This window comes from Poecilia latipinna, unplaced genomic scaffold, assembly GCF_001443285.1.
Source record: "Poecilia latipinna isolate Pla-1442-1.1 unplaced genomic scaffold, P_latipinna-1.0 Scaffold97, whole genome shotgun sequence".
Lineage (NCBI taxonomy): Eukaryota > Metazoa > Chordata > Actinopteri > Cyprinodontiformes > Poeciliidae > Poecilia > Poecilia latipinna.
The window spans coordinates 429,791-444,450 of record NW_015112713.1 but is presented as its reverse complement, the minus strand read 5'-3'; the positions used below and the strand labels follow the sequence as shown (position 1 = coordinate 444,450).

Here is a 14,660-nt window from a genome sequence, read left to right as displayed (position 1 = left end):
TTTAAAACCAAAAAATTTTTTTTGTTTTTTTTTTTCCAAAATTTAAAAAATAAAAAAAAAAAAAAAAAAAAAAAAAAAAAAAAAAAAAAAAAAAAACTGAACTCTGTTGTCTGTTTCCAGTGTGTCAGTGAGTTTTGAAAAAACACAGATCTTCCATCTGTTGCACAAGGTCTGGAGCCTATCCCAGACTTGGGTTGGACCAATGGCAGGTTACAAGGTTACCAGTCCATTATGGTGCAAACACAAAAACACACTCAATCACACACAACCACACTTACAGTCAAATTAGAGACACAAGTACCTCTACCATTCACTTTTTTTTTTTTTGCTCTGGAGGAGCAAAACAGGGCACTCAAGGACTGCCCTATCCAAGCACTTTAAGGATAAGCAAACTTTATACAAAAAAAAAAAAAAAAAAAAAAGGAAGGGTTAAGCCAAAACCTTTTCTGGTAAAAAAAAAAAAAAAAAAATTACCCGTCTTCACTTATTGCACTCAAGAGATTTCAGTTCTTCAAAATTCCCTGAGGAGAAAATTGAGTCCCAGCGGAGATAATAAACCAGCAACACACAAAGAATATACTAAACAATAATGTTTCTAAGCTTTCTTGTTGAGGCAGCCTGAACATCATGTGGACTCAGTTGCACAGGATATTTAGCAAAGAAGATCTGCTATGGCCAGAGCAAAAATAAAATATAATGCATAAAATAAAACAGCCTAAAGAGAAATAAAATGCATCAAGATTTAAAGTGTCTGTTGCTCTGTGCAATAACAACCATATTCTGAAGACGCTGGAAAGAAGAGATGATCAATAAAAACTCAAAAGAACAATCTCAAACAAACAACAATATAACAAAGAACATGAAATGACTAAGAACACTTAACAACTTAAAAGTGGGATGGAAAGGAAAAAAAAAAAAATCAATAGAACAAATTGTTGACATACTCACCGTACACCAACAGGGTGTAATGATCAGCTGCACGACCGAAGTTGTTCTGGGCTTGGCACAAATATGTCCCGTTGTGTGATTGGCTGAGACGGGAAATCTGAAGAGTAGGCCCAGAAATCTCTGCTCTCTCAGGCAAAGTGTCATTTATCTTGGACCACAGGATGTCTCTTGGCCTAGGAAGAAAGATTGAGTGAGAATATTTAAAATGATGCCGAATTCAGTGGATGCGCTCATTATGATATGGGAAAATCACTCAGCTAACTTTGATATCTACCAGAAGTGATAAGGAGTGGTGTCAATGATTTTTGTAATATGTTGAACTTGATCTTTAGGTAAAAATCACAAATTTTGCATTTACAAAAAACAGTTAAACCTTACTATTTAGATTAAAATTACCAGCATTGGGCTGGAAATACAACTTAGTTACGAATGTATTTTCTTAATTTCAATCCCCTTTCAGGCTTGACAAATTAGCTCATCATCTAATTAGAAGATCTAGTGGAGGGTAGAGAGGTTTTAGATCACATTTTTACATGCTTTAGATGCTGGAGTAAGTCTTAAATGTTGCAACAGGAAAAATCCTTCCACTTCATCCACACATGCATGCTTTTCAGTTTAACTGTAAACTGAAACCAACAAGACTGACTGTGAGATCAGGAATTGAAAACTTTTTTTAGTTCAGTTCATATCTCCAACATGAAGGTGATGGAATGGTATCTTTAATTCCCTTTTTCTATTTTGTAATGTCACATTGACAAAACTAATGATATAATGACCAAAGGGCAGTGCATACTGCACAAGAGCATAGAAATTAGTTATTTTACTTGCGGCTGCAATAGAAAGAACAAAGTTCTTGCTGGCAAGGACATTTCATACTTCACAGGAACTAAAGCGCAGACCTCGCTGGCAGTATTCATAGGTTTCTCCCACTGCAGAATATTCATTTCACATTTCTGGGATACCACAAAAGAAAGAAAAAAAAAAAGTTCTGCTCAGAATATGCATCAAGAACAAGAGCTGGAAGAGCTCCCAAACTGTGAACAAAAAGACAAACATGTCCTTTTGTTCTTGTGGCAACTGGGAACTAATTTCTGTTCCTGCAGAGTTCAGTCATATTCAGTAAATCAGAATGCATTCTGATGAGGGTCACTTGTCAGAATAAAAGAATGTTACTTTTGAAAGTAACATTAAAGCACATATTAAACATTTTTGCATTAAAATTCTTAGTCGGCTTAGTCTAATCTTAAATGTTATGTTTTCATTTGCTGAAAGTAGAATATTATACTTCCAGTTTAAAAAATAAAATAAAGGATTGAAACATGTTTCTGAAATAAATTAACTTTTCAATAATAAGTAAAGTTATTGTCAACTTTACTATATTGATTTACTACCTGAATGCTAATGCATGCACCTCGCACGCTAGCGCAAGTGTTAACGTGTTTTGTTGTCTGAAAGGCCATAAATTCCCACTAACTCCTTACATGCCATCTCTAATGTCCATATCTGGATCTTTAAATTGAGCATATTAACACAGAGATTAGCTTGTTTTTGCTAATAAACAGTTAGTTTGAAAATGCCAAAGCACAATAATTCTCCAGACACCTTACTGTAGCTGCTGAAGTATGGCATAAATGGCTCACCAGAGAATTTCAGGGTATATATATATAGGGTTAGAAAAATGGGTACAGTAAACAAACAAACAAAAACATTTAAGTCACAGTTCAACCAAGCCATTGTTCCTGAATTATTTGCACAAATGCTTCAACTCTAAAACACTTATCTGGTATGAAATATTTAACAGCATCTGCCTGATAATGTTCATCATTTTAAATAAATGAAGGTTATGATATAGTTACATCTTGCGTCCATTCATTAAATATGTTAGTGCATTTGTTTCACATTGTTTTATGTTGACGTGTTAAAAAGAGATTTGATTCCTTTTGTAATAGTATTCAAGCCAAGCACAGAAAAATTATTGAATCAATAAAAGATTTGGACTGAGGAGTATTTGCATACAAAATGCAAAGCTAGTTTATGACACAAACCAATATATTTTGCATAAATTGTAAATTAGTAAATTGTTGAATATTTTAAACACAGCAATAATTTAAACAAAGCTCAGCAGAGTTTAAGTGTTGGTATTGCGGAGAAAAAAAATAGAAAGTCAAGTTAAAAGAATGGACTGCAGCACAAACAGGCAGGGGTGCTATAAAAAGAAAGGTGGCAAAGAAGGGTAAAGTGGCCCAGAGGGCGAGGGTGAGCGAGATGAGAAGACAGAGTAGAGGGGGTTTTGAAGAAGAAGCCAATGGTAACAGGGGGCCGGATCCTGAAAAATAATGAGGAGGTAGATGGTCAGAGAGCAGCAACGGTGTGAAACGGGTAGCAGGAGGGAGAGAGTGGCAGATGAGAGAGGAAAAGGGTGTCAGGTGTGCAAGATGGAAAAAAAGACAAAAGCAGGAGGAAAGACTGTAATATTACTGAGGGAAAAAGAGAGGGGAGATGATATGGAGGAAAATGAAGGACAGGAACAGGCAGACAAAATGATTTGGTCATGAAAGACAGGCAGGCAGAGCAGACAGGAGGTGTGAGGATTACAGAGACATCCGGGTGAAGAAATCCCTGTGAGTACAGCGTGTGTTTCTGGCTGGGTGTCATGGCTCACGCCACTTTGGGCAGATTACAATCCTGACTCATCTGGGTTCTAATCCTTCAGGAAGTCTAATTAAACCTCCTTCTTGCTCAGTCCCTCACATGCAAGCCCTCTCTCGAACTAAATATGCAATACAGAATCTTATTCTCAGCTTCAAACTCATAAGTACACACTTATACCCCTGGCCTCTGTAATCCCTTTTAAAGCTAATTCACAAATAAGGAGGTAAGTGAGAAAAGTGACACGGGGGCATCCCCGTCTTAATGCCAGACACACTAACTGTAACCTTTCACCAAAATGTAGTGGCATTTAATTGGTCCTTATTGCCTAACAAGTGGTTAACAAACTTGGTGAAGAAAACATGTGGGTGGCCTTGGTGCGGTGTTTATGTGTAAAGCATGAGATCGAGGTCAGAGTGCAGAGGCGCCTGAAGTCCCACCCAGTGATCTCCAAAACACACGCTAACACACATCTATACATACACACAGTGCTCCCAATCAGCCTCTACAAAGCTTCAGAGAGGCTAGGGCCAACACGGTTTTCAGCCAGTCCTCTCAGTTGGATTTCACTAAAGACATCACACAAAAACATGAACACACACACACACGTTCACTCTTTGGCTGCATGGAGCTTTACTGGGGGAGCTTTAGTGGACCTGATGCCCACAGACAGACGGACCATCTAGGAGCAGGCTTAACGGCTTAGGGCCCAATATCATTCTGTAGAGTGCACAGAGTCCATGGACCCTCTAGGGGAGAAAAAAAAAAAATAAAGGTTTGTTTCAAAGTTGGCTTTGAAACGTGTTAACGACTGATCAGATTTTGTGCATGTTTTACACATCCAAGTCACGCACACTCACTAATAAGTTCTTAATTATAGTAAGAGTTTGGAGCAACCTCTTAAATTCCCATTGTCCTTCACGCTGCAAAATTGAACTCAAACCAAAGAAGCTCCTTCTGAATACAAAGAGGATAATTTGGTGACAGCGTTAGTTTTCTTTGCTGTTTACCAAGGCACTTTATCATATTGATCATGCTAATAAATGACAGTTTGAACAGTTTTAGCTTTGCTTTGGGAAGTTTAATCAAACCTCACTGTAACAGTCCTTTTCTACTTAGTTCTGTGAAAGAAGTAACCTCAGAAGTATTCAGTTTTCATTTCAAACGTCTGCTTAAATAAAGAGCAAAGAAGTCCTGCATTAATAATTAACCACTAATTTGAGATCGGAGACAATTATTCAATTATCACAGGAATTGGGTAGAATAATTTTTATCCTGGTGTAATATTTTATAAGCAGCACAGAATCTATTAAAGTTACTCAGAGGGACGTAAGAAGGACAGCTTCTACCTTTAAAACCTGTACCAATGGGTGATTGAGCACATATGTGGCTGCTGTAACTCAAGTGAAAGGAATCATTATTATGAAATCAGAAAGTTGTGGGCTCAATTCCAGCTTCCCCTGCCTCATGACGGCGTGCCGCCGAGCAAAGCACTTAGCCCCAAAGTTGGCTACTATTCTACATAACGTGGATATGATTAGAGCAGCTTAGGGAGTGACAATCATTGCATAGAAGCACTTTGAGTGTTTGGTTTTACTAGAAAATGATACATAATTCAGTCACAGCCTATGTACAATTTTGGTGAATACCAAGCAGACATTTAGCATAACATACAAAAACTGCTAATATTTATTTTGAAAATATAGACAGAGGATTTTGAAAACTTTTTACACAAATCTAGAAAAAAAAAAAAAAACAACAACCCAAGAGTAACTAATTAAGGTAAAAGATGGGATAACATTTAAGGAAACCCAGCGAGAAGCAAACCGCATGGCATTGAGAGCAAAGGATGATCTGAAGAGAAGTGAATAAAACTGGAGGGCAAATATACTGGAGAGGTGATTACTGGTTAAAAAAAAAAAAAACAACAAACGAAAAATAACAAAAATAGGCCAGTGATTACTGATGTGTAGCAGCTGTGAGGGAGGAGGAAGCTTGAGGCAACTGAGGGAAACAAATGAGAGGGAATAGCAAGTTCATAGATCTGTAAAAATTATAGTAATAGCTAAACAAACAAAAGAAGCATAAAAAAAACCCAAAACAAAGACGAAAGCACAAAAGGGAATCAAAAAAACAAAGCACAACAAAACACAATAATCTATAAAAAAAATTACAAAATAGCACAATATAAATCCTTAAGTATATGATGCTTTTGTGATCAAAATATCAGACAGAAAGAAAATAAAGCTGTATAAAGAAAACCTTACAGCTTAAAGTGAACAGATTTAGTCAATTTTTACTTCCACTGCATGCATTTCAGATTCTTTCTTCACCCAAAAATAGTTTAAATAGTCCTTTTTCAGTGTGTGTTTCACATAGGAAGATCAGTGGTAGGACACAACCTCCCAACTCCATTTCCCCTGGGAAAAAATAATTAGCTTCAGTATGAAAAACTGTCTAATGCAAGTTTAAGTAACACAGAGCTCCAGTGACATTATTGAGGTCTAAACTTTTTTTTTTTTTGGAATTGCACTTCAAAAATATTGAACTATCTCTCTATTAAAAGAGAAATCCATTGTTAAGTCTTCATAGTTAAGACATTTTCATGTGTGCTGTTAAGAGAAAAAAAAACATATGGAAGTAAACTATCTCTGTTTATATATATATATATATATATATATATATATATATATATATATATATATATATAAAAACATTGCAAACAAGCAATGTTAAGAAATACTCAAGAAGAAAAGCATCTGTACTTAAACCCATCAGGGTCTCAGTATGAAACACCCAGTTTACACAAGATTTGCTTTCTGCTGAATAGCTAAAGTGTATCAGTTATCACAAACTTTAACCCGTGTCTCTCTTTATATTTCACCTGCCTTGTTTTATTGCATCTCGTTTCTCAGCTTTTAGATGCAGACAAATAGTGGTGATGAATGTGAAACACTAAACATTATGTATCTGTAAAATTGTTACGTCTGCCTGAGTTATGGTGTTTCAAGTGGACTTGTGTATATAATATATATAGCATCACAGCGATATAAATAAGAAATATTAAATAAAATGATACATTTGTTATGCTTGACTGCCTGGTATGTGTGTATTTCCTTGGGTGGAAGTGTGAAGCTTTTAAGCTCTCTGCCTGAGCCAGACTGTGTGTGGAAATGTCACAAAAAGCCTAAATAACAGAAAATTGTCCAACTCAGGGTACAAAGTGTATTAACAGCCATTAAGAAGTCCCACAACGCTAGAAATCTGTGAGGTAAGTGTTTAGGGGCAATAATTTTGATGTGCAGGGTTTACTAACCGTGTGCTTGAAAATTCAGTTTTTACTTTCATTATTAAGAATTTTGTAAAGCAGTGTTCTGTGAAAAATGATGTGCAGTCAATATGTTGTGGTTTATGGCTTTTGGACAACTGATCCAAACTATCCCTTTAAGAAAACTGGCACAAGCGGCTTTGAATGTCCACGGATGGACAGACAGACAGACAGACAGACAGACAACTAAAGGAGGTAAGAGAGGTAAACTTCTCAGCAATATTAAAGCTGTTTACCCCTGTGGGTTTCTCTGCAGCTATCTGCTGAATTGTGGTAGATTAGAATTAAAATATCATATCTTAGCAGGTAAAACTTCACTGCGCAAAGGGGTTTTTATCCGGCTTTTTGCATGCTGTTAATTTTTTATGTGCTGATACTGTCCCTTCCAACCTTCCCTGTGTTCTCCTCAAAGCGTCTTTCGTAAACATGTTCCGATAAATCTTTTTGCGTAGGTTGCCCTTTGTAACAGTTACCATTTCATGTGACTTAGGAGGTGAAGTGAAGGATATCTGTGTTTACTCTTAGAAATTTAAAGAATTTTCTGAAGTAACTGTTGCAAACTTTGTCGTGTTACGTCAAGTGTAAATCAAAGCAAATATCCTCAGCAACATTCTTCTAGAAAACGACTTTCAAAGCAAACAGAGACACTTACAAAGGATTCCCAGTGATAGAGCAGGTGAGGCTGAGCGAGTCGCCCTCACGCAAAATCCCTGTGGGAGAAACAATCCGTACTGTGGGAGCAACTGTGGAGAAACATAAAAAGTGAGAGTATGTCACCATGGAGGCGCGATAGCAAAATCTATACAAAACAGACCGTAATACAGCAACAGTACAGGTGGAACAAAAAGGAATAACAAAAGACAAAGGAAAATAGGGAGAGACGAGAACAAAAATGAGGACCAAGGGAAAAGTGATAAAGTGGCAGGAAGAAGAATCTTTAACATCTGTTTCCCAGGCAACGAGCCCACAATCCTACGGTTTGTGACACCTGTTATCATAAGCAGTCTACCACTCCACCAGCTGCTGTACTGCGTTTACTTCAATAACACAGCAACAGGAAGCCAAATCCACACAGACGAAATGGCCATTATTACCAGTTCTGCGACTGGAGAAGCCACCAGCATGCAGAATGTGGAGCCTGATAAATATTAATCATTCAGATCCATCAACAAACAGCTATATACATGTGGCAAATTAACTGTTCTCAAAGGCTGATGCAGAATTACTTGCCGAGTGTGAATCATATTGCCAAAAGTAAATATTTATGCATGCCTGTGGAATGTTTGACTTTGCAAAATTATGGACATATTGCTGGATAAGAGTCCCACTGAACTGCCAGGCATGCTGATATGAGGAGAAAACAAACGATGCAACAGAATATTGCTCTGGTAGCATTCGATCAGCAAACTGAGGTGAAATGTGCTAATGTCTATTCTCTTGGTTTAATGTGCACAAAATGTGCAACTACGGGGAAGCTGTTTGGCAAAAAGACAAAAGGAAAATAAGAATGTAAATAAATTGTGATCCAACTGAACTGAAAGTAACATTATTTCTGTAATTTTAAAAAAAAAAAAGATAGTGATATTCTACAAATAGCAGAGAAATGTTCACTACAGAAAAATTAAATATGTGCAGTTTCAGATTTTCCTTTTACAGAAATAGAAAGCCTGTTGCTTTTATCCTGAAGAATCAAACGTTCTGATGACTTATAAGCACATGTTAATTCCTCAGTTGTCCACTTCTACTACAGAGCACATTTTATTGGGGAACTGTGTTCTTAATCGTAATTGTATGTCAAGTAAAAACATTTGAGATGCTTCAAAGTGCATTATAAATTACAAGACAAGATAAGGAGTACGGCTCATTTAGTGACAACATGAGAGATCATGTAAAATTCCAGATCAAACGGAACATAAAGTGCTTTTATACTGCAAACTTGAAAGTGTTCTTATTTGTAATGATGTCAGTATAACAGTGAGAGACTAAGATCTTGGCAGCATGTGATGTTTATTTTGCTATGAAACAACTTCAAGTCATAAATACAGACTTCTGTTAGTAAAAATGTTCAGAAGAAAAAGCCAACATGAAGAGGTTCTTATGAGCAAATTGTAGATCACAAACCATGAGTGTCTTTGGCTAATAAATCAGACACACAAATATGCGCCGCGCCTCACCTCTCTCAACTAAAAACAACAAAACTGTAATTCGTAGTTTTCCCCAAAACACTCCTGAAGTCTCTTCTCATTTTTCTGCTGTAAAACTAATATTTTGTTTGGTTTCGTCTCATGTGCCAGACATACAAGCCAACTGAGAAATTATGTCTCTACAATAACTGGATTCCAAAAAAGTTGCGACACTAAACAAGTTGTGAATAAAAACTGAATTCAATGATGTGGAGATGCCAACATCTAATATTTTATTCACAATAGAACACAAATCACAGATCAAAAGTTTAAACTGAGAGAACGTATCATTTTAAGGGGAAAATATGTCGTTTCAAAATTTCATGACGTCAACAAATCCCAAAAAAGTTGGGACAAGGTCATTTTTACCAATGTGTGGCATCTCCCCTTCTTCTTACAACAACTCAGACAGACGTCTGGGGACAGAGGAGACCAGTTTCTCAAGTTCAGAAATAGGAATGCTCTCCATTCATGTCTAATACAGGCCTCTAACTGTTCAGTCGTCTTGGGCCTTCTTTGTCACACCTTCTTCTTTATGATGCGCCAAATGTTCTCTATAGGTGAAAGATCTGGCCTGCAGGCTGGCCATTTCAGTACCCGGAACCTTCTCCTACCATAATGTTGTGATTGCTGCAGAATGTGGTCTGGCATTATCTTGTTGAAAAATGCAGGGTCTTCCCTGAAAGAGATGACGTCCAGATGGGAGCATATGTTGTTCTAGAACCTGAACATAGTCCTCTGCATTAATGCTGCCTTTCCAGACATGTAAGCTGCCCAGGCCACCAGCACTCATGCAACCCCATACCGTCAGTGATGCAAGCTTCTGAACGGAGCGTTGATAACAACTTGGGTTATCCTTGTCCTCTCTGGTCCGGATGACATGGCGTCCCAGTCTTCCATAAAGAACTTCAAATCATGACTCGTCTGACCACAGAACAGTCGTCCATTTTGCCTCACTCCATTTTAAATGACTTCTGGACCAGTGCAAACGGCTGAGCTTGTGGAGCTTGCTTAGAAATGGCTTCCTCTTTGCACTGTAGAGTTTCAGCTGGCAGCGGCGGATGGCACGGCAGGTTGTGTTCACTGGCAATGCTTTCTGGAAGTATTCCTGAGCCCATGCTGTCATTTCCTTGACAGTGGCATTCCTGTTTGAGGTGCAGTGACGTTTAAGGGCCCGGAGATCACGAGCATCCAGTAGAGTTTTACGGCCTTGACCCTTACGCACAGCGATTGTTCCAGATTCTCTGAATCTTTTGATGGTGGAATTGGTGATCCTCTCACCATCTTGGCTTCAGAGAGACGCTGACACTCTAAGAAGCTCATTTATACCCAATCATGTTGTCAATTGACCTAATTAGTGTTAATTGGTCTTCCAGCTGTTTGTTGTCAATTTCCTTTTTCCAGCCACTTATTGCTACTTGTCCCAACGTTTTTGGGATTTGTAGACACTGTGAAATTTTGAATCAACATATTTTTCCTTTAAAATGTAACATTTACTCAGATTAAACTTTTGATCTGCCATCTATGTTCTATTACGAATAAAATATTGACATTTGCCATCTCCACATCATTGCATTCAGTTTTTATTCACAATTTGGTTAGTGTCCCAACTTTTTTGGAATCCGGTTTGTATAGTCTCTTGCTTTTCTGGGTAAATTCAAATTTATTGCAAAAAATCTGCTGTTATGATATTAGTGATTAACTGTTAGCTGCTAATAATGCTTAAATTGGCATTTACAGCTTCCTCTTTGTGCTAAACTAAAGAACTATTTCAGTTTTAATGAGTCTAGACTGCATTTAATTACCTCTAGTTAAAAATATAAAATGCATATGGCGATCAAATTGAATGGGGCAATTTTACACAAAAAAGAGATTAAAAACCGCATGGGAGCTGCTATTATATCTATGGAAACACAAAAAAAATATAGATTTTTTAATCCATTCTTGGCATCAGGAGCAACTTAACATTAGTGACGCATAAAAACCTCAATAAATGAACAGTTCAATCCTGGACTGGTTTAACTTACACTGATTACAAATTATTTGAAAGAGTCTAAGATTTGTGAAACCTTAATGCTATTTGTGATGCAGATTCCTGGTTTTGTATCTTATCTTAGCTCCCTAAGAGAATATCAAAACTGGGAATTAAAACTACTCCAAGCATTTTAATGCACTTCCTCCTCTAAGACAGCATTAGATTTTTACTACTTTGTGCAAATAAGCCTGCTGGGATCAATCCACCCCTAAGCAGTCCTAAGATCATTGTACATACTAATCTAGCAGAGTTTTTCATTGCTTCATGTAGATGTTGGTAAGCTCTTAAAACCACAGGCCAGGACCCTGACTTGGCTACGGCTCTATTTCTGCTCAACAGGATCTCTACGCGTTGCACTTTAACGAGGGCAGGACTCACACTGGGCTGCTCTACATACCTCAGAAAATCGGGCCTAAAATGAATCATTCATTGTTTAAAAAAAATGAGTGTAACCATGACAAATTTTTGCAGGGGAAACAATATAATGAATACCATTAAAGTATTAATTTAGGTGACAGCAGCACGGATGGAGTAATGAGCAGTTGTGAAATATTTAGAAGAGAACATTATGCCTTTTCATTTGCTTGACAGGTTGTAAGAAAGCGCCGCAATAAGGCGAGAGGACTTACAATACACGTCCAGCCGATAATGTCGAACCCTCTTTTGGCCACTCAGCGCAGGGTGGATTGCCTCGCAGTTCAGCGCCGCGCCGTTGTCTTTCCTCTCCACTGGGATGCGGATGGTGCTGGATACGCTGAATGTCTTCCCATTGTCCTGCTGCGACACAACACCTATGGAGAGGAAGAGAGAATAGATGGGGGATGAATGGAGAAGTTAGCAGTCAAAACACAAATTTGTTCTTTCTTTTTACCCCCAGCAGCGAAATCACAGTATTGAAAGGAGAAGGCAGCGGGGAGGAGAACACAGAAGAAAGTATGCCAACGAAGAGGTAGAAGTTAGTAACAGATGAATGAGTTTTTTAGAGCTTCAACAGGCATCCACAGAGAGGTGGATGAGTGGAAGGCAGAATGAAAAAGGGGCAAGAGAAGAGAAAGCAATTTGCATCTACATTTCATGGCAATTATGAGCAGCAGCACTGTTTGTATTCAGATAGCAAATCAACTAAATGTTTTGTGTGTCTGCAACCAAAAGAAAGGAAAAGGAAAAAAAGAGGGAGAGGGAGCAAAGGATAAAAGAGGGAATATGCATAAACCAATTGAGATTTTAACTGAAGCAGACACTGGGTGGGGGAGTGGGACATCACAGTAAAAGTGTGAGACACGAAAAGAAAAGGAGGCAATAGAAATATGATTGATGTGGGTGTGTGTGTCTATATGTTTGAAGGAAAGCAGACATGAAAGAGGACGATAAGAGCGGAAGGCGAGATGAGGGGGGAGGGGAGGCAGAAGGAGGGAGGGGAAAAAGCCGGGGCGAGCTAACGGGACTTGACACGGTCACGTACCAGGAGTTTGTGCTTGTTTAGGCAGAATACAATATTACTTTTATCACACTGAGTTTTCAATTATTGCTGGCAAGCAAACGAAAGTTGGCCTAATCGAAGCCTGGGAGATGGCGGCGGCGCGTTCTGATGAACAGAAATGAGGGCGCGGCGGAAAGATAGCGTCTTAATTAAAGAGTGCCTCCTATATCTGCTGGGGATCTGCTTCTAACCTTTAGTGTCACAGTTCGTTTAGCTCAAGGCCGAAGGATGATGAAGGTAGGGAGAGAAAATGGGAACAGAAGAGCGGAGGGAGGAGAAGACCGAAGGATAAAGCCAGAAAATCTGACAAAAGAAGCAGAGTTCCCATCTGTCTTTATGACTTTTGAGGGCCTTTGCAAACTGTTGCGACTTTGTCAGCAACAGAATTCAGCAAAAAAAGGGAAAAGTATCAGATTAAAAGAAAGGTCTATGAAGTAAGTGGGAGGACAGATACGATAGTCAGAATGATAAAACAGGTGTATTCTGACAAGGAAGAAGAAGAATGCAGATGAAAGAGAGAAAGAGTGTCACACCACAAAGGGAAATGAGATCATGGCTGACATGAAGTTCTCAGGGTGACAGACTGCTTATTACATCTCCAGTAGCTGTTTAACGCTGATTATTAAACAGTACTAATGGCATGACAATTACAAACCCGTCGTACCTGAACGGGTTTGTAATTGTAACCAAATTACAAGAACTGAAAAATGTGGCATGTGCATGTATTCAGCCAAAGAGTCAATGCTGTGTGAAGAAACCTTTTAAGGTACGACTCTTTGCACATTTTGAGCAGCTGAAGCTCGTTCTGAATATGAATATGGATTTCCAAGATTTGACAGAAAAATTTAATTCGTCTCAGGTTTGGACGAGAACAACATGCTTTGATAGTAAACATTGTTTACAAAGGGATCTCTTTTGATCCCTCATCATCTCTGAGAAGCTTCCAATGCTGAGTAAATCTTTCTTCACACAGCATGACACTGCCGTCACCATGTTCTACAATGTGGACAGGTTTCTCACTGTGAAAAGGAATCGTTTCAACAAAACGCATTTTTTGCCTGCAAGCCAAAACGTTTCGTGTTTGTATAACCGGAGAACACCATCTGCTTCAACATGTTTGGTTTGTCCCCTGAATAGATTGTGGCAAAGTTTAAACATGACTTCTTCTTGCTTTCTCTCCACAATGGCTTTGTTCTTTTCAATCCTCCATGCAGACCAGACTGGAGTCACACATTCTTTCATCTGAGCTGGGGGTCTCTGCAGCTCCTCCAGAGCAACAATAGACTTTTTAGCTGCTTCTATGATTCATGCTTACCTTGCATGACTTTTCACATTTGGTATACAGTCAGTATTTCTAGTTATGCTGTTGAATTAAAAAGTGCTCTATAAGATGTTCAAAGTGTGGAATATTGTTATATAACCGATCCCTGCTTTCTCCACAAGTGTCTTCCTGACCCGTTTGCTGTGTTCCTTGGTCTTCAAGATGCTGTTTGTTCACTTATGTTCTACACTCACAAAGCTCTGTGGACTTCACAGAACAGCTGAATTTATAATAAGATTAAATATCACACATGGGGAATGATGTAGCCTCTGAGGAATAAAGATAGCACAGGATTAATTAGGGATGTCAGACAAAATGGAGCTGGTTACATATGAATGCCACTTAATTTGTGGATTTATAATTTGCGTTTTCAAACTAATTGTTCATACACATCACAATTCTTCCCTAATTTGCGTTTTTTGCATTACATAAATTCCCAATAAAATACATTAGCTTGTGGTTGCAACTTGAAAAAAATTGAAGTGGTTTGAATACTTTTGTAAGGATCCGCAAGTTAAGGTTTTTGTATTTGTGGACCAATAAGTGCTGCAAACCACTACAAGCTTTATCAGGATACACAAATAAACCTCTATTCCACCATTTTTTGCACTCTTCCCTGCTTTTTTGAGTTAGGGTAGGTTTGATTTACCATCCAGAAATGCACACTGTTACAGTCAGTAGTGTTAAAGTTGCTAAGGGGCCTAAACTCTTATAAA

General features: G+C 38.1%; 1 protein-coding gene across 5 annotated transcripts in view; it reads right to left on the bottom strand.

Annotated features, from left to right (window-relative positions):
- cadm4 (cell adhesion molecule 4) overlaps positions 1–14,660 on the bottom strand; it is a 263,132-nt gene that overhangs the window by 23,555 nt on the left and 224,917 nt on the right. For all 5 annotated transcript variants that reach the window (XM_015026188.1, XM_015026201.1, XM_015026186.1 and 2 more), the window contains exons 4-6: positions 11,773–11,934; positions 7,578–7,668; positions 949–1,121 (exon numbers count right to left, since the gene is read on the bottom strand). In XM_015026188.1, the coding sequence (XP_014881674.1) occupies positions 949–1,121; positions 7,578–7,668; positions 11,773–11,934 (426 nt within the window). The remainder of the gene's footprint in view (positions 1–948; positions 1,122–7,577; positions 7,669–11,772; positions 11,935–14,660) is intronic.